At 38.3% G+C, this 27496-nt stretch overlaps 1 protein-coding gene and 2 long non-coding RNA genes across 3 annotated transcripts in view; 1 reads left to right on the top strand and 2 right to left on the bottom strand.

Moving 5' to 3' along the window:
* LOC138143806 (hormonally up-regulated neu tumor-associated kinase homolog) overlaps window positions 1-10112 on the bottom strand; it is a 34543-nt gene extending 24431 nt beyond the window's left edge. The window contains exons 1-4 of the mRNA XM_069065058.1: window positions 9984-10112; window positions 7518-7810; window positions 4810-4865; window positions 918-1056 (exon numbers count right to left, since the gene is read on the bottom strand). Coding sequence (XP_068921159.1) covers window positions 918-1056; window positions 4810-4865; window positions 7518-7810; window positions 9984-10112 — 617 coding nt within the window. The remainder of the gene's footprint in view (window positions 1-917; window positions 1057-4809; window positions 4866-7517; window positions 7811-9983) is intronic.
* The window catches only part of LOC138143822 (uncharacterized), a 557370-nt gene that overhangs the window by 65142 nt on the left and 464732 nt on the right, over window positions 1-27496 (top strand). The window lies entirely within an intron of this gene.
* Window positions 10177-13779, bottom strand: LOC138143786 (uncharacterized). Its single transcript, XR_011163793.1, has 3 exons — window positions 13641-13779; window positions 13040-13247; window positions 10177-10283 (listed from the first exon to the last, which is right to left on the bottom strand). It is a non-coding gene; the product is annotated as an uncharacterized lncRNA (long non-coding RNA).

Here is a 27496-nt window from a genome sequence, read left to right as displayed (position 1 = left end):
TTCTAATGCCCTCCACTTGTTGCCTTGTGATTAGGTACTTTACATTTATTTTGTATTTATTCTGCACATATTTATTTTTTAAAAATTGTAGGACCTGCATACAACAAAGCACCAAATGAAATTATTTTTTATCTTTGATTCCCCGGTACTTCAACACAGTGCCTATGAGGGTAACAGATGCTTGGTGATTGACTCCATTCTTTTTTCACCTAGTTTTACCTTCTGGTGCCCAACAGAATAAATGTAATCTGATTTTCATATGATGGCCATTCAAATACTGGAGGCAGCTGTCATGTCTCCTATACATTTTCTTTTCTCCAAGATTTGTAGTTCTGTCATTTCAGTTAGTCCAAATCTTCTGATCCCACTTGTAGTTTTTGACAAAGATACTGGAGTGGTTTCCCATTTCCTTCTCTACCTCATTTTACAGATGAGGAAACTGAGGCAAACAGGATTAAGTGACTTGCCCAGGGTCACCCAGTTATTAAGGGTCTGAGGCTGTATTTGAACTCATGAAGATGAGTCTTCTTGACTTTAGGCCTGGCAATTTATCAGCTGCACCACCTACCTTTCTCCAAGATAAATGCGCCCAATTCTTTTAACTGATCTTCACTTGGATGAAACTAAAGGTTCTTCCCTCCCATATCAATGACTTTCCTAAAATGTGGTGACCAGAACAGAAAATAAAATACTTTTTATGCATGTACAACTCAGTCACTTTTGTGGAATTTTGCTCTTGGTCATGGAGTGTGTGTGTGTGTGTGCGTGTGTGCGCGTGTGTGTTAAACTCCAGGTGAAAAAAATATCTTGCTCAACGGTCTGCAAATTTAACTAACCGAGTTTCCCATATCCTTAAATCCACTGTGATTATGATTCAACGTCCCTGAGCTGACGTGGTAATTTGGTGATTTACTTACATGGACCAGACATCCACCTTTGGACCATATTTCTTATGAGCCAGCAGTTCCGGGGCAGCATAGGCTGGGCTTCCACACTGAGTGTTTAAGAGCTCCTGAGACAGACCCTCCAGCTTCATAATGTTGCTCAAGCCAAAGTCTGAAAGATTTACAAACAGCCAGACCTAAAAAGTTCAGCTCTGACAGAGACCACTTAATTCGTTTGACCAGTGGTCTGGGTGAAAAAGTCTAGGAGTAATCATAAACCTTATGGCACTTGGCTTGTGGAATGCTTCCTTTCTTTGACCATAGTAGCGGTTCTTATAGGTATATGGATATGTCTGCAATACAGGCACAGGAACTGTCTTTAAAACCAAATTTTCTTATTTCCTCAAATGACTTGGTTCTCTTTTAGCAAGTTCTCCTGGAATTTCCCCTGGGTCCCTCCTTCCTCTCAACCTTAGGTTGCACAACAGTATGACAGAGAGGAAAAAACCCTGGACTTGTAGTCAGAAGGCTAGGGATGAGAGCATTTACTATCCCTGTGAACAAGGTTGAATCACCTCATCTTTTGTTAGCCCTAGTGGAAAATGGGAGTATTGAAACTCATCCCTGCCTTAAAGGGTTGTTTGCAAAATCATTCCCCCTACTTTTTTTTTTTTTTGGCAATGGGGTTAAGTAACTCACTCAGGGTCACATAGCTAGTAAGTGTCTGAGGTCATATTTGAATTCCTGACACTGGAGCTAGTCCCTAAGAATACAGTAGTACATGCCAGAAGACCTGGGTTTGAGGGTAGTTCTGCTAATGATGAACCATATGTCCTTGAATGAGTCTCTTCCCCTCTTGCATCCTGTTTCTTCATCTACAAAATGGGCTAATCACTAGGGAAGGAGTATTAAATTGGGGTGGTGGGGATCAGGCAAGGGGCAGCATAGTATAGTGGAAAATTTTCAGCAGTTATAGTCACAGTTTTGGGGGGTACCTCTTAGCTGAGCCACTCCCTACCTATTTTTAACCTTGCTAAGTTATTAATCTCCTTGTAACTCAGTTTCCCAATTTCTAAAATGAAAGGGTTAGACTATATAATGTCTGAGATTCCTCCCAGTTTTAGTCATTTCTATGTCTATAACGCACAGACAGGTACAGGAACATCTTTCACTCCTGACCTCATCACTTGTATTAGGAACCCTTTGACCCTAAGAGGCAAGGTCAAGGTGACCAAGAAATGAAAACATTTCCTCTCCTCTGCTTCTCTCTCCCTTGTTCTCTCCCAGGAATTGCCTCTCTGCTGACTGGCTGGAAATGTACGGAAGCCTATCTCAGAGAAGAAAGATATTGAAGCTACTTTCTTTAACCCTTTAATGTTTTTTTTTTAAATTTGCATCATCTCAAAAAAATATAAAATTAAAAAAATGATGCACCTCAAATTTAATAATTTATTGTAAATTTGTGGTCTCTTTCCTGCATTGAAATTTTGATGATGAAATACTGCATCATGTTAACCATATAGTATTGCAAACAAGTCATTACATGTACCTATTCCTGCCGCTACAAGCTGGACTTCCTGTCATTGGGCTACACATTTGCCTGCCAAAACTTGCTTGTTAAGATCTGTTGGTGGACTCGACCACTGATTGGTTATAACTAGCATGTTGTGTGTTTATTTGGAAAATAATGTAATCACTCTCACTTTAACTTGGTTACACAATAGATGAAACATGTACCGGTATGAATGGTTTTCAAAATTTTCTTCTCTTCTTTCCTTATGCTTCCACTTCCTCTTATTTTTATTCATGCCCCCCAAAGGCAACTCACATCATTTGAGACCCCCCAGGGGTGGTATCATCTACTTTGGGAGCCTTTGTCTGCAGGAAACCTTTCCCAACCCCTATTAATTTTAGTGCTTTTCTTATTTTAATTATTTCCTTTTTATCTGACATATGGTCTTTGCATAATGTTTGCTTGTTGTTACCCCAATTTTGTTGCCCCTATTGGGTAGTTAGGTGGTCTGGAATCAGGAAGACCTGAGTTCAAATCCACCCTCAGACACTGATTAGCTGTGTGACCCTGGGAAAGTCACTTAACCCTATTTGCCTCAGTTTCTTCATCTGTAGAATGATCTGGAGAAGGAAATGGCAAACCACTCGAGCATTTTCCAGCAAAATCCCAAATAGTTTCACAAAGAGTCAGACTTGAATAAATAGCAACAAAACTCTCTGACTAGATTATAATATTCTTGAGGGCAGGGATTCTCTTTTGCCTCTCATGTATCCCCAGGATTTAGCACAACGCCTGGTACATATTAGGTGCTTAGTAAATATTTATTGACAGATATTTAGGTAGGCTGGATGAGTTACAATGATCTGAAGGAATATCTCCACAGACAAGGTCACAGAATTGCTTGTTTGTGTATCCCAGCATTTGAACTCACATTCCCATAGTACTTTAAGGATTTAAAAGCATTTTTTTTGGAGCAGCTATGTCATCTCTCTCTTCTTGTTCACATTTTGCTCTGTCCTTGTAACGTCTTACCTTTCTCATTGCCTGTTAAATTTTTTTTTCAAAATTCATCCTTTGGAAAACTTTTCTTGATTACCATTATTGTCTAACAAATTCCCCCTCCCCCCACTGTACAGTCACTGTTATAAAGTTGCAAGTAATTAAAGTTATAAAGTAAAATTTATATAAAGTTATTAAGTTGTAAGTAATGTGATGTAAGTAAATGTGATGAGAGAGAATAATATGGATTAAAAAAAATCTTTCCTGGGGTGGCTAGGTGGTGCAGTGAGTAAAGCTCCGGACCCAGAGTCAGGAGGACCTGGGTTCAGATCCAGCCTCAGACACAACACACACAAAAAAACTAGCTGTGTAACCTTGGGCAAGCTAACCCCAATTGCCCTCCAAAAAAAGAAAAAAAAATCTTTCCTTATCAAAAGCTTGATTTTTATGCCACGGGAATTATTATGATTTTTGTTTGGTACAAACTGTTTTGAATCTATTTGTCCTTACTTGCATTGTAGCAGAAAGTTCCAAGAGGATGCTTATTTTTCTCAAACATGTTCTAATAAATACAATTTGAATAGAATACATTGTAGAGGAACATGTGGCCCTGGGACAAATCACCTGACATTTTTAGGCCTCAGTTTCCTTATTTATGAGGTTTGCTCTCTTTGGCTTCTTTCTACATAGATTTTCTAGAAAACAATTCATGTACTGATGTAGTTTCTAATTGTACTTTCAGAACATTTTTTTTTATATAGTTGGTTAAGACTCATGGTAGGCAGTTTGAATTAAAAAGGATTATTTTTAAATTATGGTCTACAATGTCTTGTATATAGTTGATGCTTAAGAATGTGTGTTTAATTGAAAATTACAAAATGGTGAATTAGTATGGTTATGGGTTTATAATATAGATTATTAATTAAATGAAACAATGCAGTTTGGTTTAAAAAATGGTATAGACTATGTTCTAGGCACTGGGGATACAAATACAAGCAATGAAACAATCCCTGTTCATGAAAAAGAGGAAGATAGGAAGTATTATATATGTATATATATGATGCATATATAAAACCATAAATATGCAGCAAATAAATATAAAACCACATACATACATACATATGTATATACATATAGCACAATATATATACACATATATATAGAAAATATATACTAATATACACACATACACACACATATATGTTGCTCTGGGAAAGGATCTTAGCAGTTTGGGAAAATCAGGAAAGGCTTCACAAAAAATATGGTGCCTAATCTTAAAGGAAGAGATTACTCTGTGGGACAGAGGTAAGGAGGCCTGGGGAATTCCAGGCATGGGGAATAGCCAATGTAAAGACCCCAGAGACCAGAGATGGTATCATGTGGGAGAAACAAAGTAGCTAAACTTATACTTACCCACAATCTTGATATTGTTGTTTTCATCTAAAAGAAAATTTTCAACTTTCAAGTCCCTAAGGAGAATGAGAAATAAGGTAAGCTTGAATGGATTGTGGAAATGTGGTTTTTGAATATTATAGTTGTCCACAGGCCCCTTTTCCTTCCCCTTACAGTCCCTATCTCCCACCACATATTGATTTTATGTCTAAAATGTTAATGGATATTTCCACAACAAACGAGAAATAATGATAAAATGGATTTTACTATAGTACTTTGAGGTTAACTAAGTACTTTACACACATGATTTCATTTAATTCTGACATCTTGTTAGGTCATTGTGAGGCATCCTATCTTTCTGGTTTTCTTACACATGATAAAAAAATCCCTACCACTCTGCTTTTCAGTAACACTGGCCTCCTTGTTCTTCAAACAAGATACTCCATCTCTCAAATCTGAGAATTTTCGTTGGGTGCCCCCCATGCCTAAAACTCTCTCCCTTTTCATCTGTCTCCTGGCTTCTCTGGTTTCTTCAATTTTCAGCTAGGTGAGGTAGCTGGTGGTATAGTGGATAGAGAACTAGGCTTGGAGTCAGAAAGATTTGAGTTCAAATCTAGCCTCAGATGTTTACTACCTGTTTGATCCTGGGCAAGTCACTTAACCCTCTGTCTGCCTCAGTTTCCTCAACTGTTAAATGGGCATAATAATAGCACCTACTTCCCAGGACTGTTGTGAGGGTCAAATGAGATAGTAGGTACTATAGAAATACTCAGTCTGTTCTAGCTAAAAATTTCATCTTCTACAAAAAATCTTTCCTGATCCCTTTAATGATAGGACTTTTCCTCTTTTGATTATCTCCACTTTATCCTGGATACATCTTATTTGCATATATTTATTTACGTCAGGCTGTGAGTTCTTGGAAAGTAGGGACTGTCTTTTGCCTTTGTATTTCTAATATTAAGAGTAATACCTGGTTCATAGTAGGTACTCAATAAATGTCAGTTAGCTTACAGATTATAAGATTTAAAGCTGGAAATATGTTCAGAGGTCATCTGAACCCCTTCACTTTGCAGATAATTGAGGCTCAGTGAGGTCAGATAATTTTCCATGAGGTCTTGACTCCCCAGTTGCCTAAGCTCACCTTTGAATGTTCATTGATCAGTTGAATGGTAGTCCAAGGTTACTACATACAGTAAGTATTAGCTAGAATTTAACCATATGTATTAAGTACTAACTAGATTTTAACACAGGTCCTTTGACTCTAAATTCAGTGCTCTTTCCAGGGCATGAAAGAATTATTTCTATTTCCCATATTCTCAGAATGACCAGCTACTTCTGGGCTGGATCCAAAAGCTTCTCCCTTGATTCTTATGCAATTTATGCAGCTTACAGCATAGACATGTGAAGGACTCAACTCCTGGACTTCCAGACCTTGGGTGGCTTATTCTCCTGACTTTTTGAAAATCTTAAGGTCACAGCCTCCAACGACCTTCAACTCCAAATTACTGGATGGTCAGATCATTCATTCATTCAGTAGGGTAGGTATAGATAATGAGAGCAAGGGGAAAAGGAGCCCAGAAAATCAAAATCTACCAATAATTTTTATAATCCCACATTTTCATTGCGAGAGGATCCCTTCCCTCCCTCCCCTAATCATTTTATTATAACTGCTAATAGAGATGAAAATGACTAGACTGGTACTATGCCCTTTTGTCTGGTATAAGTAATAATGTTGGAGATTGTCAACCTTTCAAAAATTGGAATGCCAAGAAGAAAACTCTCATCCTTGTGATACTCTGGGAGTGATATGCTCACTAGGAGCTGACTTTAAGGAATGGTAGGTGCCAGGTTTTGTTAGGGGCAATTAAGAAGAAAACTGTGGCAGCAAGTGGCCCTAGTACTTCTGAAAATCATTCAACTTGCCATCTTTGGCATGCATTTCATAGTTTGCCAACCTTTGTCCATATGTATAGTAGCCAGAAACAGGGAAGCAGAAGAGAAAAGTAGGTGCAGGGGTGGGCAACTGTGACCTTGAGGCCACATGTGGCCCTTTGACACTCAAGGACCTGGAGGGCTGAAGGTTCCCCACCTTAGGCAGAAAGAAGTAGGGAAGTTTAATCTAAGGTAGAGAAAACTTGGAATGGTGAATGTGATAGCTATCTTCAAATATTTTAAGGATTGTCATGTGGAAGACTGATTAGAATTTTTCTACTTGGCTCCAGAGGGTGTAACCAGGAGCAAAAATTCTTAATAATTAGAGGGGACCATAAGTGAAATAGGCTGTGGGATTCTCCTCACTGAAGGTCTTCAAACAGAGGCTGGATGTTCCCTAGACAAGTATATTGTAGTTGGGATTCCTTAGCTCATTTGACTCTCACAATAGCCCTAGAAGATAGGTGGTATTATTATTCCCATTTTACAGTTGAACAAATAGAGGCAAACAGAGGTAAAGTGACTTGCCCAGGGTCCAAAGCTAGTAAGTTTCTGAGGATGGATTTGGTCTCAGCTCTTTCTGATTCCAGGCCCTGTACTCTCTCCACTGTGACACCTAGCTGCCCATCTAGCCTGGAGTTCTTGTCCCCTAACAGATACATCATGGTTCATTGACATGGACATGTTATTAGCAGAGAACTGGGATTAATTTCTTCCCATCTCAGAGGCTGGGTTTTGGTATGTCTTTCATGAAGAATTTCAAGAGCTTGGAGAGTAAGAGAAAAAAAGCACCTTACCTGTGGACAATGCCATGGCGATGCAGGTGGCCGACGGCCAACATGATCTGCCTGGTGAATCTCCTTACTTCCTTTTCATCTAGTTTCTTTTGGTCACAGATCTTGTCCAGAAGATCCCCACCCAGGCACAGCTCCATGACCATGTAATAGAAGTTTTCCGTCTCCAGGGTTTCATACAGCTGAACAATGTGAGGGTGCTTGACCATTTGCTGAATGCGGGGCTCACGCTTCATGTTCTTTACAATATAGGAGTCCTGTTGGGCTTTCTTCTTGTCAATGACTTTAATAGCGACCTTCATCAGTGAACACAGAGAGGAGACTGTATGAAATACTGCAGCTACTCCCGCTCAACACAAATGCAAAACAACCCCTGAACACAGACCTAAGCTAGGAGGTGAGGAGGACGGAAAAAGTAGTGACAGGGGTCAGGGGTTTCCAGAGATTTTCTATCATTTTAAATGACTACAGCTCCATATTTTTAGTTTCACATATGAAATTTTAGTTAGAAACCCTTAACAGTCAAGTGCAGCCAAATAGAGTTTATCTTTGGCAATCCACTAGCTTTGCTTTGGAGGACTTTTTTTTTTTTAGGTAAATAGACTTGGAATCAGGACACCTGAGTCCAAATCATGCTTGACCCTGGGAGAATAACTAAATATAAATATAAATAATAACTAAATCTCTCTGATCTTCAATTTCATCATAACAACAGCATCAACCACACATGATTGTTATGAGGGAGCAGGAATAACAACAACTAGCATTTATATAGCCCTTTAAGGTTTTCAGAATGCCTTATTTATGTCATCTTATTGGATTCTCACAACAACCCTGTATGGCAGGTGCTATTATTATCTCAGTTTTGCAGATGAGGAAACTAAGGTTGAGAGAAAGAGATTAAGTGATTTGCCTATAGTCATAGATAAGATTTGAACTCAGGTCTTTCTTAAAGTTCAATACTCTATCCACTCAGTCACCTACATGTAAAGCAACTTTATAAACTTTTAAAGTTTGTAATAAATAAAAAAATTAGTTAACATTTTACTTTAATATTAAAATGAATAATTATTGTAAATAAAACTATTATATCACTATCATTAAAAATGTTTATTAATTAAATTTTAAATAGATTTAATTAATTAAAATAATCAACTTTATATTTATATAATTATGTAATTTAATTAAAATAATTAAAATTTAATTAATTAAAATAATTTAATTTAATGTTTCAGATAATTAATAAAACATTAATATAAAATATTATCTAAATGTGAACCATCATTATCATAAGTAATATCATCCATGGGAGAAGGTAGGTGGCACAGGGAATAGTGTGCCAGGCTTGGAGTTAGTAAGACTCATCTTCATGAGTTTAAGTCTGTCCTTAGACACTTACTAGCTGTGTGACCTTAGGCAAGTCACTTATCCCTGTTTACCTCAGTTTCCTCATCTGTAAAATGAGCTGGAAAAGGGAATGACAAATCACTCCAATATCTCTGCCAAGAAAGCCACAAGTGGGATCATGAAGAGTGGGACGTAACTGAAACAAATGAACAACAATAAGATCTCTTATACATGTTGAGAGCCAAATTTGTTAATTGAAGTAATGAGCTCATAGATCAAATTTTAAGACAATTTGTCTAGAGCTTGAAGGAACATCAGAGACCATCTAGAACAAAATATTCCATTCACAGATGATTGTACTGAGGTTGAGGGTAATTAATGGCAGCTAGGTGGCCCAGTGGATAAAGTGCTGGGCCTGGAGTTGGAAAGACCTGAGTTCAAATACAGCCTCAGATTCAAGTATCTTTGCCAAGAAATCCCCAGGTGGGATCAGAAAGAGTTAGACATGACTGAACAGAAACAAAAAAGAGAGTGATAAAGTAGCTTGCTCAAGGTTGCATAGGAAGGCAATGTCAGAGGTGGGATTTGAATCCAGATCCTCTGACCAGGGCCAGTGCTCTTTTCACTGTACCATGCTCTAATCATAGTACAAGGTTAGAAAAAAGCCAGCAAAATCACCGTGGGACATCCTGGAAAACCATCTATTTCCTCTATAACCTGATCCTATAATTCTCCTTGCTTCAATAGCCTGACAGCAGGAAGATTCCATCTTTCACTCTGCTGAGCAAAAGCAGGCTGACAGCTATTTTATTGGAAACCTCTAGTTGACAACTTAAATACTGATCCCTGTTCTATATTCCCTGTCTTTGCTGTCATCTCCTGTGAAAAATGCCTTCATCATATATCTTAGCACAGTCAAATTCTGAACAATATAACCTTGCTGGGAAAAAGACTCAAACTTTAAAGATATCCATTCACTGGTCCCACACTGTGACTTATTGAAACACATCTGAAATCCTGGTCTATTTATGTTTCATCCCCTCTCCTCCCACCTGTCCACAGATAGGTGACCATATGTCAGGGCCAAGGCCTGACTGTTTTTGTCTAAGTGCATTTATTTACCTTTTCACCTGTGGGGAGATGCAGTCCTTCCATCACTTTGGCAAAGGATCCCTTGTTGATCATTTTACCCACCAGGTAAGTCCCAACTCGTTTGGTGTGAGGGAAGGTTTTAGCTGTTTCTTGGGACATTTTCTTGAAACATGCAGGCATCTGCAAATCCCTTTTCTTCTTTTTTCTCTTCTTTTTCAGTTCAGGTAATGGCCTATCCAGGTGGTTAGTATCTGTTACTAGACCATCCTGGGTTGTTTTAACTGATGCAGGCATCTTCAGTGATACTACACACAGCCTGGGCGGGGTAACCTGTCATTAATAACAATATCAATCTTTGAGCCTATACAGGCGTTTCTGAGCTTTGGGGAGAATGAAGGCACTGAGTCTTCCTCTCTCTTCACCTGCTTCTTTGCTCCTGACCCCTTGATCACAGGCAGACAGATCAGTTCAAGCAGAATCAATGTGTAGATTATTAACCAAACCTGATACATGATGTCAATTAATGGCCCAGCACTGCCAACTCCCTTGACACCCAATCCCAGTCTTTACCTGGAATAAACCATTCCCTTTCACAGACCAAGGGTTAAGGCTTGCCAAGACTCAGCCAATCAACTAAATTGAAATTGGGTCTCTTAATACACCTTTCTGAATGGAGCCTGGAGCTAAACTGTCCCCCAAAGGCATCCTGTGACTTTAGAAGCAAATAAAGCAATGAAATGCAATTAGGTAGAAACTTGTGGCAAGGGTTTAAATAAGTTCTCATGCTGAGGTTACATTAATACCCCAGAAAACACAGGCTACCTTATTGATTTTTATTGTCGAGAGAGGGTTTTTTGGATTCTTTTCTGGAAACACCTATTTTATGGCTAGACTGAAAAGTTGATCCAAATTTGCATTTTTTAAACCCTTATTTTTAAAAGCAAGAAACTGCCCTGCACTTGAATTCTAAGTGAAAACCGGATATTCTACATGTATAGACCAGAGACTCTCTTCATGACATTTTAAAACATCGCATGGTACAAATCCCTGTCGCTGCCTTCAGTGGATGCCTACCTACCACACAGAGGCATGCCATATTCTTAACCATTTACACTTGACTTTGGAAGATTTAAACTGAACTTTTGCCCGCATATACCATGGCATTTGTCATGAGGCAGCATACAGAGCTGTGTTGCCTCTGAATTATGCCTGTACTTATAGACAGAGATGTTGCTAGGGTGTTTGGGGCTTTGCCCTAGGGTGCCAAATTTAGAGGGTGCTGTTGGTACTTGTGGTCCTTTTGTAACCTAGAAACAACAAAGCACCTCTTAATTAGGCAGAACAATAGTTACAATAGGAAGCTATCAAATTGTGGGCTGTGGTGAAGCATTCTCCCATTCTTCCTTCCTCTCCATGCTATTCCCATAAGCTCCCCACACCTCACCCCCAACTGAAGACAGTACTCTTATTTTCCTTTGCCCTGCACATAGTTTGTCTCAGATGCAAACATTTCTAGTTCCGATTCTGCCTATGGATTCTCTCTTTCTGGCTCAAGGTAAACTTGCACCACACATATGGAGCTCTGTTAACTCATTCTATTCCTTCCAGGGGTGGAGAACATGCAGCCTTGAGGCCATATGTAGCTCTCTAGGTCCTCAGGTGTCCCCCACTTAATAAAAGAGTTTGTTCTATAAAACGTGGGACTCGGTCAAAAGTCTCCACCTGAGTATCTGGAAGGTCACATGTGGCCTTGAGGCTATAGCTTCCCCATCCCTGCTCTTAGACTAAAGAAGCTAGAAACTGAGCACTCATTTATTGTATTGCCTTAATAGGATATGGTCCCATTTCAATCCAACTACCCGATGTTTCACATCTGTCTCCTTGTTTATGCCATAATAACTTTTGGAAGATTTGCCCAGTTTTGATAAAATTTCATACATAGGCACAAAAACAGCCTTCCAACTGTGTTTTGTACAGCAACCAAAGTATATCAGTGTCTTCCTTCACAGAAGACAAATGAGATTTTTCAGTGGAAAGAAAATTGCCTCTGGAGTCCCAAGATGTGAGCTCAAATCCCATTTCTGAGTTTATCATCTGTGCTGTTTTGGTTAAAATGACTTAATCATCTCAGTTTCTTCATCTGTAAAATAAGGGATTTAACTACTTGGCCTCTGAAATTCCTTCTAGGTCTCAGAAAGATATAAATTTAGGGGGGAAATTGAAGTTAAGAAAGTATTTTTGCAGATAGATGAAAGGAGGATAATAACATGCAAGGAAGTTAAATTCCTATATGTGAAATTCTAAGTATAGATACCTACTTAACACAGCTGCAAATACAATTAAGTTTGGTTCAGCTAAGTGTTTTGTTCTAGTCTGTTTAAGGATATGAGGGACATAGTTCACTCTCTGAAAACTTACCTAGTCATAATTTATTGATAAAACAAAGGCTACAGAGAGGGCATGTACCAGCCTGTGACATAGCCACCTGCGTCCCTTTTGTTCTGATTCTAGGACATGCCACAGTACACATAAGGTCTACCCAGGGGGTGACCAGCTTTGTCAGGACTATGGGCTGCCTTGAGTGGCACCTGGAATGTTGGGTTTACAGAGCTTTATACAAAAAGATTAAACAAAGGGAATTAGAGTCCTTTACAAACCTTTCCGTTTTGGAGAAGAAAGCCCTCCTGCACTTAGGAAAGCACCAGTGATGAATATGCTAGATAAGTGAATACACACAGATTTGTAAAATTCCTTTGGCATTTTTGCATTTGGATTTTCAGTCATCCTGATTGTTGCTGTATATGGGTCGTCCCCCCCCCCCCCCCCCACAGTTGCTTTCCTCTCCTTCCCCTTTTTGTCTTGGGCAAAGAGATCAAGCCTGACCAATTTTACTTAGTATTCAATCAATGTCTTTTTTGATAATAGCACAAGGAAGAAAAAGGAAACCAACAAGGAAGAAAGGCATAATCGCTTTTGTGTTTTGCCCTTAGCATCATTGCCTTCAGCAACTAAGGAACAACTTGGAGAAACATGCTGTTTGAATGTGCTATTCTGGAGAAGCTTAACAAAATTTATCAATTACTTACTTGATTTCTTTCTTTCTTTCTTCTTCTTTGGCAATTGGGGTTAAGTGACTTGCCCAAGGTCACACGGCTAATTTTTGTACTAAGTGTCTGAGGCTGGATTTGAACTCAGGTCCTCCTGACTCCAGAGCCGGTGCTCTATTCACTGCACCACCTAGCTGCTCCTGCTTACTTGATTTCTGAACCTTTTAGTCTTCCATCATTACTCCTCCTAAAATCCATGAAAAGGAGGGAATGAGTTAACTAATTTGAGGTGAAGAAACCTCTTTTAGGTAGACTAGATATTTGAAATTATTTTCCCTTTTTTTGTAGCCAGGTAACTTCTGGAAGATTTGCTCAGTTTTGACCAAATTTCATACATAGACATAAAAACAGCCATCTGCTTACTATGCTAGTAAAAACAGAACAAAAACCCCCACAATCTAACTCTGATGAGATATAACCTTTTCCCTCAACCAGAATAATGGGAATGAATGAACATTAACTGTTTGTCATTTGACACCAGTGAGGAACAGCAAGAGAAAATGATTAATTCATGACACAAAGCTTTAGGCATTGTTTTATTATAAGCACAAATACTAGAAGAGATCAGTCCATGGCTCACCTGGAAGGACTTTTCAGAATAATAGTCTGGGGTCATGAAAACAATCCTGGCTTTGGAATCCTGGATTCAAATCTCTGCTTTTATGTTTATTACTTGTATGGTCTTGGGCTAACTTTTCTGGTCCTCAGTTTCATCATCTATAAAATGGAGGTGAGAGAAAGAGTTAAATTAGGTGATATCTTAGGTTCCTTCCTAAATCCAGGATCTCATGATCTGAGTACTAGATTTCATTTGGAAATAGAAGATTGGCAGTAAAGGATGGGGTGGGGTGGGTCAAGGGATGGAGAAAGTAAAAAGAAGTCTAAGAAAGAAGGATCCATAGAATTATTCATCATAAGACTGATTAAAAAATATTCACTGATAGCACATATTATAGAAAGGCCTATGCTAGGCACTGTGGGGAATACAAAGAATTAGAATACATAGCCCCTAACTTCAAAAAAGATTACAATATAGTTGAGGAAAATATAGGGAAAATTAAATAGCAATCCTACAGGTTAAGTGTTTTCACTTGATTCTCAGAATTTAGTGCTCCAATAGGAGACTGCCTCCTGAGAACACACCAGATATATAGGCCTTTTTAGAAGAATTAGAATAGAAAGATTGTTGATCTTGGAGTCAGAAGACCTGGGTACAAATCCTAGTTTTGCCTATTACTTGTGGGATCGTGTCCCACCAAGTCACTTACTCTCTTCTGATTTTGTTGGTGTGCAGCTGACAACCATCCTGTAGCTCAGAGAGTGTGCTGTGGTTAAATGACTTGCCTGTGGTCAACACAAGTAGCAATTGTCACAGTGGGTTTTAGAACTCTATCTTGCTGGCATTTAGGTGGCACAGTGGATAGAGTGGACTAGGAGTCAGGATGACCTGAATTAAAATCTGGCCTCAGATATTTGCTAGTTGTGTGACCCTGGGCAAGTCATTTAACCTGTCTGCCTCAGTTTCCTCATAGTTAAAGTGGAGATAATAATAGCACCTACTCTCCCCTCCTCCTGCCTCAAGGTTGCCTATTACTTGGATCAAATGAGATAATATTTGTAAAATGCTTATCCCAGTACCTAGCACATTAATAAATCCTTTCTTCCTTCTTTTTTCCCTCCCTCCCTTAGCTCTTCAAAATCTTTAAAAGAATGTTGTATCTTCAGTCCCTCCTCACACACTATATATCCCAGGATTAAGACGTATTATAGATATGGGTCAAGATCCGCTCAAAACCAGAGTTTATGAGTCCCTACAAATGTGTTTCTTTTACTAGCCCACCATAGGACAGATTAATTAAAAGAAAAAACATTTAATTGATAGCAATATATGTAACAAGAATGATTTTTTGCCATGCACAAAGAAGAATGTTCTCTTACAAGTTACTATGACATCAGTTGAGGAGGGGAACACACGTCACATAATAAAGGAATATACAAAGTTGAGCAGATGTGTAGAGAACACATGTGGCCAGAGCACATGTGACCAGGGCCTCTGACACTATAGGACTGCTGGTGTCCTCTAATGATGCCATTAGGCGACCTTCTTTCCACATTGACTTGGTATCTTCTATTGTTCTGTTCTTTCTTCTGGTGCCCCTCTCTGCAGTATTTTTCTGTTGTTGTGTCTTCCTCTTCTGCTGCTGCCCTATTACCATTATCTGCCATTACCAGCTGTTCATTGGCTAATATGAGGCCTTAGGTTTTGGGGGTTGGTCATTTTGGTGGCTTGACATCACCAGGGAACATATTTAGACCTTTTAAAATCCCCAGCTAGTCAAAATTTGCCATGAAGCTCCCCAAAATTGTAAAGTCTTTCTTTGGAAGCCCTTTCATTTTGCTGTAATTGGATATCTCTATCCAAATTATAAAACCCCAGAATTTGAGGGTTGCCAGGGACTTCAGTGTCCATTCAGTCCAACCCACATATGAAAACAATCCCCATTATAGCATAACCAATGAATGACCATGCAGTTTCTGCTCAGACACCTCCAAAGAGAAGAAACCCATGTTGTCTATCAGCAGTCCTTTATGCATTTGGTAACTTATAATTGTTAGAAAGTTTGTCTTGCTGTCATGCCTAAACTCTCCATTCTGTCCTCTGGAGTCAAATAAAACAAATCTAATCTTCCCTCCAAGTAACAGTCCTTCAAATACTTGAGGACAGCTATCATATCCCCCTGAGTCTTCTCTTCTTCAGGATAAACATGCCCTGTTCCTGTAACAGATTCTCACATAAATTATGGGATGAAATTACTTTTAATGTTGATCCCTGACTTAGTATCCTGGGTCCTCTTCCTATCATCCCAGGGATACAAAAGTGTGAAGGCTAAGGGATTCTGATCAATCCCATCATGTTGAGTTGAAGCTAACAATTTTCACCTTTGTTCTTCTGTTATATATTTTTACCAATAATAAGATCATTGTTTTTTCTACAGAATAATCTTAGATGGTATCAGGGACATCCTAGATGAAGGCATATATGTAGGCAAAATTTTTCAAATCATATTCTACAGTAAAATATTATGTCTTTACAGCTATAGATAGAATTGAAAAATACAGAAAATCAAAGATCCCATCAAACTTATTGGTTGTTGACTAAAAAAAAAATTCTAAGATTCAATGTAGAAAAATGATGCCTTGAAGGCTGTCCTCAAGGAATATGTTAACATCATATAGGATTCCAAAAGGAGGCTGTGTAGGCAGCTGGCTCAGATGACCTAGATTTGAATGCTGCCTATGCTAGTTACTCTGTGACCTTGAGCAAATCACTTAACTTTTCTTGGCCTCCTTTTTTTTCACCTCTAAAATGAAAGGCTCAGACTAAGATGATCCTTATGGCCACTTTCAATTGGAATTCTATTATCTTTTTTCTTTATTTTTAATAATATTTTTCCCCAAGTATACAAAAATCATTTTAAACATTCTTTTTTTTTAAAATTGAGTTTCAAATTCTTTCCCTCCCTTTCTCCCTCCTGGAAACATTAAGCAATTTGATATAGGTTATACATGTGCAACCATTCAAAACATACTTCCATATTAGTCATGTTGTGAAAGAAAACACAGATCAAAAATGAAAAAGAAAGAAAGTGAAAAATAGTATGCTTAAATTTGCATTCAGACTCCATCAGTTCTTTATCTGGAGGTGGATAGCATTTTCCATAATGAGTCCTCTGGGATTGTCTTGGATCATTGAATTGCTGAGAATGGCTAAATCATTCACAATTTTTCATTATACAATATTTCTGTTACTATGTGTAATGTTCTCCTGGTTCCACTCACTTCATTTTGCAGCTGTTCATGCAAATCTTTCCAGGTTTTTCTGAAATCATCTTGTTCAATCAGTAGTATTTCTTAAAATACTGTAAGTTGTTCAGCCGTTCCCCAGTTGAGGGGCATCCCCTCACTTTCCAATTTTTGCCACCACAAAAAGAGCGACTATGAATATTTTTGAACTAATAGGTCCTTTACCCCTTTTTTTGGGGATACAGACCCTAGTAGTGATTAAATCTATGGTCTCATATCTAACACAATTCTAATAGAAAGATTATTTATCACATTATTTATTTATAGTCAAGGTACTAATTGTGTCAAACCCCATAACATTATAGTTTCCTAAGTAAGAACTGTGATCACTCAAAAAGATTAAGCCCAACAACCCTCACAGGAAAAAAACAAGGGGCTGAAGAAACTCTATTGTCCCTTCTACAATATACAATTGGATGGATATCCCATAAAGTTAGTCAATCAGATCATACATCTCCGAGAGCACTGCAGATAGAGAGTGAATAAGTTGGACCAAGAATTGAATAGGAAGAGGAAGAGAGCAGGTATGATTGCATTTGGGAAACACAGTAGTGCTTTTATTGACCTCAAATTTCTTCTTGGAATTAAAGTCCATCATTTTAAAATTAAGATTTTTCTAGCTATGCTGTGTACCTGGGGGTTGCACAGGATGAAAAGGTTTAAATGAGTTGAGAACTGTACCAATCAATAGCCTATATTAGTGAGATCCCTCAAAGTATTTTTAAGTAAATCCTTTGTACTTTCAAAATATTTTCCTAAATTTTTAGAAAATTATTTCTCCTCTTAACTATCCATATACATTTAAGGAGTTTAGGTAAAAAAAAACTCTCTGTGTCTCAGTTTCCCCTTTTGTAAAATGAGAGGATTAGCCTAGGTGATTTCTAAGATGGCCTCCATCTTTTCTATCTCATGATTCTTTGATTTTAGCTTCTTCATCTCTGTTGATCCTCTTAGTTATGCAGATTTATAACCTCACATTCATCTTTGACTGGCCCCTCTCATCCACCCTATGTATCTAATTAATTAGCTGTCAGGTCTGCTGGATTCTACCTTCACAGCTTTTCTCACCTTACCAGTCCAGGAATCACTCTTTTGTTGCCTAAACTATTTGAACAGCCTTCTAAAAAATCTTCTTGCATTTCACCCCTTCTTCAACCCATCCTTCATATTGCTTTTTGGTACATCGTTGCTTGCATGCTCTCTCCCTCATTAGACTGTCAGCTCCTTGAGGACAAGGACTGCCTTTTGCCCTTTTTTGTATCCCCAGTGCTTGGGAGGAGAAAACGAGATTGGTGACTTCGTACAGTACTGTGTTCACTTGGAAGCCATGACATCTGCCTGATGCTGTCCTCTTTGAGAACCCAGGACAAACAACAATAAAACCAGTGCTTAGCACAGTGCCTGGAACTTGGTAGGTGCTTAATAAATGTTATTTGGCTGATAAAGAAGAGCAGAATTCCACAATTCTTATTTTGATTCTGCTTCTTTTTCCTACTCAGACACAGATCATCAGGTCTAGAGAACTATAGCCCAGAGTCCTGAAAGGACTGTAAAATGGAATTACTGAGTCCCTGTCAATGATCTTTGAAAGCCCATGGAGGATGGGAAGGGACTAAAAGACAAGAGGGCAGCAAACAGTGTTCTGATTTAAAAAAAAAATAGATAGAATCTGTAAACTATGGGCCACTCTCTGCAGCAGAGTTTGAATGCTTGGTGGTTCAATTTGACTTTTCCTTTAATTTGTAGCCTTGAAGAGTAGCCTGGGGAGACCGAGATGTCAAGTGCCTCGACTTAAATCTCAAGTATGGACTCAGGTCCATAAGCTGAACTTGAACCCAGCTCTTCTTAATTTCAAAGCCAAACTTATTATTCACATAGCATGTGTTTTATTTCATCAGATGAAACTTAATAAGGGTAAATCTATACATGGGTTAAAAATGCAATCTCACATGCATAAAACGGAGAGACATAGCTAGACAGCAGTTTATCCAAAAAAAGATCGGAATATGCCAGTTTCACATGATGTAAGCATGATGTATCAGCTACAAAAAAAGAAGGTGAAATTAGGCTACATTGAGCGAGGAATAATTTTTAGAAATGAGGAAGGTGATGATTTTACTCTGCTCTGATTTGGTCTGATCATATCTAGTACCTTGCATTTAGCTCTGTGTGCCTCATTTTAGGGAAGCCAATAAGCTAGAGAACTTCCAGCAAGGGTAGCCTAAGCAGTCGGGGGCCTTGAAATGATGCTTATATATAAGGGCCAATCAAAGGAACTAGAGATATTTGGCTCTGCAAAAGAGAGGACGTAGGAGGAGGTGGTTGTGCTTGAAGGGCTATCATTGTGGTTGTGTTAAACTTGTTCCATTTGGTCCCAGAGGGCAGGACTAGAAAAAAAAATGAGGCAGAAATTACATAGATGAAAATTTAAGCTTGATGTAAGGGGAAAAAAAATCTTAATTAAAGTGCAATGGGCGGCTTGAGAGTTTCCCTTCAAGCAGTCTGTTTGACCACTTTGATATGTTTGTAGGGGGCATATCTTGTTTAGGTACAAATTGAACAGAGACATCACATGTAATACTCCTGAATGTAGCCTGAACCAGATTAAAATGTAATTGGGAAATATTTAATAAAACATATAAAAATAACACAGTAATAATAAAATAATATAATACAATAAATATGATATAAATAATAAATATATACATAGAATACAATACATATAAACAATAAAATATTAACACAGTGAATATAAATGCATAATATAATACCATATATAATAATAATAAAATAATATAATACCATAAATATGATATATGACACAAATAACTTTATAAATATAATACAATAATATATGTAAATAATAAAATAACACAATAAAATATAAACATGTAATACAATACATAATAGTACAATACAACATACAATAATAATAAAACAATACAACAAAACATAGATAATATTGAAACCTGGCTTTCTAAGTCAATATGAGTTATTGTCAGGATCTTTATGTAGGGCAGTGAAGTGGTGCAGTGGATAGATCACCAGACCTGGAGTAAGGAAGACTCATATTCCTGAGTTCAAATCCAGCCTTAGACGCTTATTAGCTAGGTGACCCTGGGCAAGTCACTTAACCCTGTTTGCCTAAGTTTCCTCATCTGTAAAATGATCTGGAGAAGGAAATGGCAAACCACTCCAGTATCTTTGTCAAGAATTCCAAATGGGGTCACAGAGAGTCGGAACATGACTGAACAGCATAAAGATTTTTATGTATGGCTAATGGCCTCTGTTTCTATTTGAGTTCAACATCACTGGACTAGATGATTTCTGAATTCTCTTCCCACTCTAAGATTCAGTGCCACCTAAATGCACTTTAAAAAATTTAAATAGTTTTAATTGTTTTTCCAATTACATGTAAAGACAATTTTAACATTCATTTAAAATAAAAATTTGAGTTCCAAATTTTCTCTTTTCCTCTCCTCCTTCCTTTCTAAGACTGTAAGTAATTTGATATAGGTTATATATGTGCAATCAAATAAAACATATTAAATGTACTTTTCCTTTCTTTTTCTTTTTTTTTTTTTTTGCTTTTTGGAGGGCAATTGGGGTTAAGTGACTTGCCCAAGGTCACATGGCTAGTTTTTGTGTTAAGTGTCTGAGGCCAGATTTGAACTCAGGTCCTCCTGACTCCAGGGCCAGTGCTCTATTCACTGCACCACCTAGCCAACCCTAAATGTACTTTTTCAATAATGTAACTCACCCACTCAAGAATCTGCAATAATTCTCCATTACTTAACCAAAAAAGTAAAAATTCCTGATCCTGGAATCCAAAACCCTCTTTGGTTCCAGCCTATTCTAACATTTTCTTATAGTTTCCATAATATGTTCTACATTCTCTTAGTCCTTCTCTCTTTCTTAGTTCATTCAGTTCCTCTTCCTTGGCACTGCCTCTCCTTCACCAGTTCATCTCCCATGGCAGCACTCCCTCCTTCCCTCCCTTCCTTTAGCTCCTGTTTCTGGTCCTCCTCTAAAGCCTTCCCTAAACTTTTCCAGGAAAAAGTGATCTTTGAATTTCTGCTAGTTCTTTGCCCGGACCTCTCCTTTACTCCATCTTAACTAGGTAGACTCTCACAGAGTCCTCTAAGAATATACTCTTGGCCCTGAGATGTTTTTTTACTCCGTAAGAAACTACAGTAGCTCTTTATCATCTCTAGAACAAAGTATAAGCTTTGTTTAACTTTGTATTCTGTGATTGTTATTAGTGTGCACATTGCTTCTTTCAGAGTAATCCTTGCCCAACCTAGCTGCCCCAGATATAGAAAACTAAGGAACAGGAAAGCCAGGGAAAGAATTCAGCTCTTCAGGTCACATAGACCTGAAGCAGGAGTGGCTGCTGATCCCACAAGAATTTTGTCTTGAGTCTAAGTCAGTCAATCGGCAGGAGGGAACCCCAGCCTGGGCAAGCCAATCAATAAGGTTTCAGTGAGCATGAAAATTAGCCTTCTGTCCCTTTACCTTAGAAAGTTTAGTATGGAGGCTGTCCCAGAGAGGTCTTATTATAACTAAATTTGGTCTTTGTCTTGTACAGCAGAACTTCCCAGTGCCCTGGTATCTTTCTTTGCTCAATTGTAATTAGGCTCAGGGGGGAAAAACAAACTTGGAATTTTCCATGGCGTGTATCTGGATTTCAGAAGGGAGAATCTTCTTTCACTATGGAAGATTATTTTCTATATTCCTTAGAAGACTGGCATTCCTTTGGATCCTTCCAGAAAAGGGTATGAGACCAAATTGCAAACTTTGTGGAAGATTGAAAGGAGCTGAAAGATTTGGGAAACCCAATAGAATTAGATTGATCCCAATCTCTCCCCCCCCTCCCCCAATCCCACGTCACCCCACATCAGCTCTGCTTGCTTTTCTTCACTCCAGCATCTTCGGTTCCTTAGTTTTGGAGAATAAAAGGGTGGGAAGAATAGAAAAGAAGACTCTGAAATTTGTATTCATTTAAAAGGGGAACAATAGCTGACAGCCTTTACTCCTCCAACAACTTTGAAAGAAGGAGAAAACCTCTTTAGAAATGCAACAAACTTGATAGCTGGCTAAGCTAACCATTGCTATTGTTGGGGACCGGCCCAAATTGACACCTTTGAGACATTCAGAGGCCAAGGAACTGCCAAAAACATTTTAAAAAGTCATTTTTTTTTGGCAAAACATAGTCTTTTATAAAAAAAATTGCCCAGAGCAGTTTGTCTTTGTATTGGGAAACAGATTACTGTTACTGACCCCTAGCCAGCTGAAGTCAATTCTTGAATATGAAAGCTGCCTGAGGCCCTGGGCAGTGGTGTCCATCCTGGCTGGGTTTTTAGCATGTGTTTTAATGTCCTGTTACACTGACAAGGCCCAGGAGAGAGTTATAGAGTCAAATGTTCATTAGTGGCTTCCAGCCAGTTCAAGAAAAACTTCAGGAGAAAGGCAGCTGTGGGACAGTCCTGGAGCTGACCACATTGGCTTCTAGTCAGAAAATGACCGTGCCAGAATCATTCACCTGAAATTCTGGGCATGTGATCTTTCTCTTAAATAGTAGAAGCATATTTCCATGGGGAAGTGAGGAAGCACAGGATGGGAAGGAGGGTGTTGAAAAAAATAATACCCTTTTCTGAATCCAATACAGTTTTAAGAGCTGGATGAGGAGGGAAGAAGGGAGAGAAGTCATATTTCATTAAAATTCTCAGTCCTTTATAGACATCTGGGGGTGAGGGGACACTACTTGCTAGAATTGCTATTGTTAGTGTCAGAACAACTAGACCTGTATTACCTAGGTTTGCTGAATACTACTCCCCAAATATAGAAAGAAATTAGACAATTTGATTTTTTAAACTAATTATAGTTATAGCAAGAATGTATTTACTATGCTGTAGCTACCATCTTTGAATTTCCATATATGAGCAAGAAATATTAAAAAAAAATCCTCCTATATCAATGAAATTTAATAAGTATTTATTAAATGCATACTATATTCCAGGTACTGTTCAGTGGTCTGAGGTTACAAAGACAGAATCCAAATAGTATCTACCCTCAAAAAACTTACATTCTACTACTGGTTCATTTTGAAAAACCACAATAATGGGACATCCATCCTGGCTACTATCTTGGGCTTCTGCTATTTAAATAAGAAATCCTAGGGACTCTAGAAATTCTGTTTGGTTCTAAAATGTTTTTTAAGATAATAATTATGATAGCTAACATTTATATAGTGCTTACTATGAGCTAAACACTTTATAATTATCGTCTCATTTGATCCCTATAACAACCCTGGAGGTACGTGCTATTTTCATCCTCATTTTACAGATGAGGAAACTGGGGCAAACAGGAATTACACAGGTTATAAGTGTTGTCAGAGGCTGGATTTGAACTCATTTTCCTAATTCCAGGTCCTGTGCTCTATCCACTGTGCTATCTGACTGACCTTAAATGTTTTAAAAACATCTCAAGCATTACTACTTCATGCCTATGGTCCAGCCCTCTGCTGGAGACATGCAATGCATCTTGCTATTGCTTTGATGCTAATCAATTCCCATTCCTTTTTTGTTAGTTTAGTTATTTCTCTACCTGATCAGTCTGAAGCTTGTATTTTGGGAGGCAAAATGAAATTTTCTGTTCTTGGGGACACCCTCCATAGTTCGAAAGTAAGCACTGTTCTTGAAAGTACAAGGTCACAGAGCCTTCAACTGGCTTCCAAGAATCATTTAAAATCTGAGAACTTTGAAAACTTTAAATGAAGCTATGGGGAGTCTATCTTGGTAGCAGCAATCCCCAAGCAAGTTCCGCTGTGCAGCAGACAATTTTTAAAAAAGCAAGACAAACCCCAACAACATTCAACAAATGAAAGCAATCTTATAAAATCAGCAACACCCTTTTAATGGTGATCCAGGCAGCGCCTAGGTTCTAGGAGCCCTTGGACTTTGGTGTCATGCCGCCCAATATTCCTGAGGTATTCCATTTTTATGATTTAACTCATGCCCTGTCGTGTATTATTTCTGACTTCTTACACACCTTTTGGCAGGCATGCAGTTTACTTTAAAAGTTTCTGTTTGGCATGTGCAAGCTCAGCAGTTTTCTAGCAAGGTTTTGTTAAAGAAAAAAAAGCATCTATAATAGTCTAAGAAGGTGTAAAAATCTGGTTCTTTTCATCTCTTAAACCTCTCTTTACCAAGTGAATCAATGGCTAATCTGTATGAAGAGTTGCCTAGTAAAAAAAATGGGGTTTTCCTTGTGAACCAGAGAGCACTTAACTGGGTATTACTAGCTTGTAGAGCAGAACAAATTGCAAAATGTTAAAGCCTTTTGCAGATAATTAATGCTGTCTTACAATCCTTAAAATCTCTCACTGTGATTCATGATCTTCCATCCTGAGATGCCGTGGGTTCCCCTCATATGCGATAGGATAAAAAGTATTGAAGTTTAAAGTGATATCCAGTCAATCCAAGAACATTCAAGAGTATATCTTTGTTAAAGGGATGGAGAATTCTGTCAACACTGGAAATAAAAAGTGTCAAGTTCTTGGAAATATTTCCTAGGTTAGATGTCAGGCCATGCTACAGAGCCCATTTGACTGGAGGATCCCACATTTCAGAAAGACTATTTCTTCTTTCCCAATTGGTATACGTCTTGGGAAGACAATTATGGTATGGCGTGTCCTTATCAGAGAATGTGCTGTGCTTTATGAGCAAAGCAGAATTGAAGTAGGTCAAAAGAAATGCAAGATGCACAAATTTAGAGAATCCAGCCCAATTGTTCACATGGACTATTTGTGCTCAACCTGTAGTAGAATATTCCAAGTTTGTATTGGTCTGATTAGGCACAGTTGGACACACTGTAAATTGACTCTAACATACCCATGCCATTTTGGTCCCCTTCAAGAACAACCAACCAACAATGGTGAATATTCCTGATAATTAGTGATCATTATAATTAAGTTTTTGGGTCCAAACTTATGATTTCATAGGTTTGGGGAGCTTCTGGTATATAAACTCCCTCCACTGCTACATATGGCAACCCCTCAGTAGTGTGTAGCATCTTAAGGAATTGCTTACAGCATTGAAAAGTTAAGTGAGCTTTACAAATAAGAAAAATCAATAGTGCATGCGTGTGTGAGCGCGCGCGCGTGTGTGTGTGTGTGTGTGTATGACTGGATAGTAGAACATGGAGGTTTTAGTGTACTATTGTATCCTGGTTATGCTACAGTTAGAGTATAATGTTTCCTTCTGGGTAATATATTTTATTGTATTTTATTTTATTTTTTGGCTTTTTGGAGGGGAGAGGGCAGGGCAATTGGGGTTAAGTGACTTGCCCAAGGTCACATGGCTAGTAAGTGTTAAGTGTCTGAAGTCATATTTGAACTCAGGTCCTTCTGACTCCAAGGTGGTGCTCTATTTGCTGCACCACCTAGTGGGTAATATATTTTAGGAAGGGCGTTGATAACATAGATTGTTTCCAGAGGAAGGCCATCAGTTTGGTAAAGGGACTTACAATCATGTTATATAAGAATCAACTGAAGAAACTTGGGATGTTTAGACTGAACTATAAAAGAGTTGGGGCAGGCCTGATTGCTGCCTTCAAATACCTAAAGGGTTGTCATGGGGAAAAGAGATTACATTTGTTTGGTTTGGCCTGATCAGGCAGCATCAGGACCAAGGAGTAGAAGTTGCAGGGAAACAGATTTTTTTGCTCAATAAGGGGAAAAAAATTTGTTAACAATTTGAGTAGAACCCAAATGGAAAGGGCATCTTTGGTAAATAGTGAGTTCCCTATCCTGGGAAGGGCTTAAGCAAGGGCTAGACTACCATTTATCCAGATGTAGAGAGAATGAATTCTTGTTTCAGGAGGGAGTTGAACTAGATCTTCTCTCTGAGGTCCCTTCCAAAGGGAAGATCTAACAGTCTATGAAAATACATGGACTTGGTAAATAGCCATTTTCATCTGGAACAAAGTGATGCGCCTGTTTCCCGGCAGCATCTGGACAATATGATAAACTGTTGATTCAACTGAGTTGTTGAAGTCATTCCATCGCAGCAATGAAATGGACTGAAACACGCTGCCCCAGGTTGCTTTAGGCAACGTGGCATAATAGACTTGGAATCAGGATAACCTGGGTTCAGTTGTGTCTTCTGGTACTTACTGTGCAACTATGGGCAAACTCTCTGAGCCTCAGTTTCATCATTTGTAAAATGGGAATAATGGTATCTATAGAACCTACCTCTCAAGATCCAATTCAGGGAGAATTTACTAAATACCCTCTTACTTTGTAACTGGCTTTGAGCTAAGAAGTGGGGGTTCAAAGATGAAAATGAAGAAAAGGTCCCTGTGGTCAAGGCACTTGAGGGGAAAGAGAATATATACAAATAAGTAAAATCTGCTTGGATGTTATATAGATTTCTTAACTCAATATGTCCAAGACAGAACTTATTATTTCCCCCCTAAACCCACTCCCCCCCACCTTTCTTCTAATCACCCATGTTTGCAGCCCAAGTCATCTCTTTTATTCATTCTCACTCCTCCTTACATCGTTGTCAAATTTTGTTAATTTTCCTTTCACAACATCTCTCTCATCTCTTCCCTTTTTTCCACTCCCAATACAACTACCCAATACCCAACACTGTTTTTTTGTTTTTGCTTTTTGGAGGGTAATTGGGTTAAGTGACTTGCCCAAGGTCACAAGGCTAGTTTTTGTGTTAAGTGTCTGAGGTCAGATTTACCAAGACTGTTATAAGAATTGATTTACCTGGTATCCAATCCATCATCCATGTGATTCTCAAACTGGTAATCCTAAATATCAAATCATATGCCACTTCTGCTTAGAAAGCTTCATTGGTTCTACATCCCCTTTAGAACAAAATACATAATCCTCTGTTTGGCATTTCAAGTCCTTCACAATCCTTTTCTAATATTAAATGTTTAACAACTGACGTAGATGAAGTCCTGATAACAAAACAGGATGAATTATCTTTCCCTTCAAAAATTCTCTTTTTTTTCCCAGCTGTTTTATTTCTGTTCATGGAGTCATCTTCAAAATCTACATTCTGCATCACAGCCAATCATTTGCAGTCTTAGGGGGTGAAGGAAGTATATAGGAAATATTTTAAAGTTTAATCTGCACAATACTAACATTTTCTCCATCTCTTTCTTAAGTCCAGATAGTCAACAAAACAATAAATCAAGCCCTGATTGTACTGTATAAGAATTTCTGAAGGGTAAATGCTCAGGCTGAATATTGAACAACCAGCTCTCTTGAGCAGGTATGATGCAACTCCATCACACTCCTGCACTGTGCCCTCCAGTCAAATTGGCCTCAGTATATACATCACATCCTATACATCACAGCGATGCTGAGCTTTTGCACAGGCTCTGTCTCTCATTCTTGGAATCCTTTCCTTCATCATTTCAGCCTCTCGGAAGCCCTAGCTGTCTTCAAGAGACTTTTCTTAATTTCTTTAAGTTGTTAGTACCCTTTCCCCAATCATAGTGTATTTATTTTATGTATCCTGTATTTATTATCTGTGAACCTGTTGTATACCT

This window comes from Petaurus breviceps, unplaced genomic scaffold (assembly GCF_028583685.1).
Source record: "Petaurus breviceps papuanus isolate PSGF00001 unplaced genomic scaffold, PetGlider_PUasm1.0 90667, whole genome shotgun sequence".
NCBI classification, from domain to species: Eukaryota; Metazoa; Chordata; class Mammalia; order Diprotodontia; family Petauridae; genus Petaurus; species Petaurus breviceps.
This window is presented reverse-complemented; position numbering and strand designations above follow the sequence as displayed.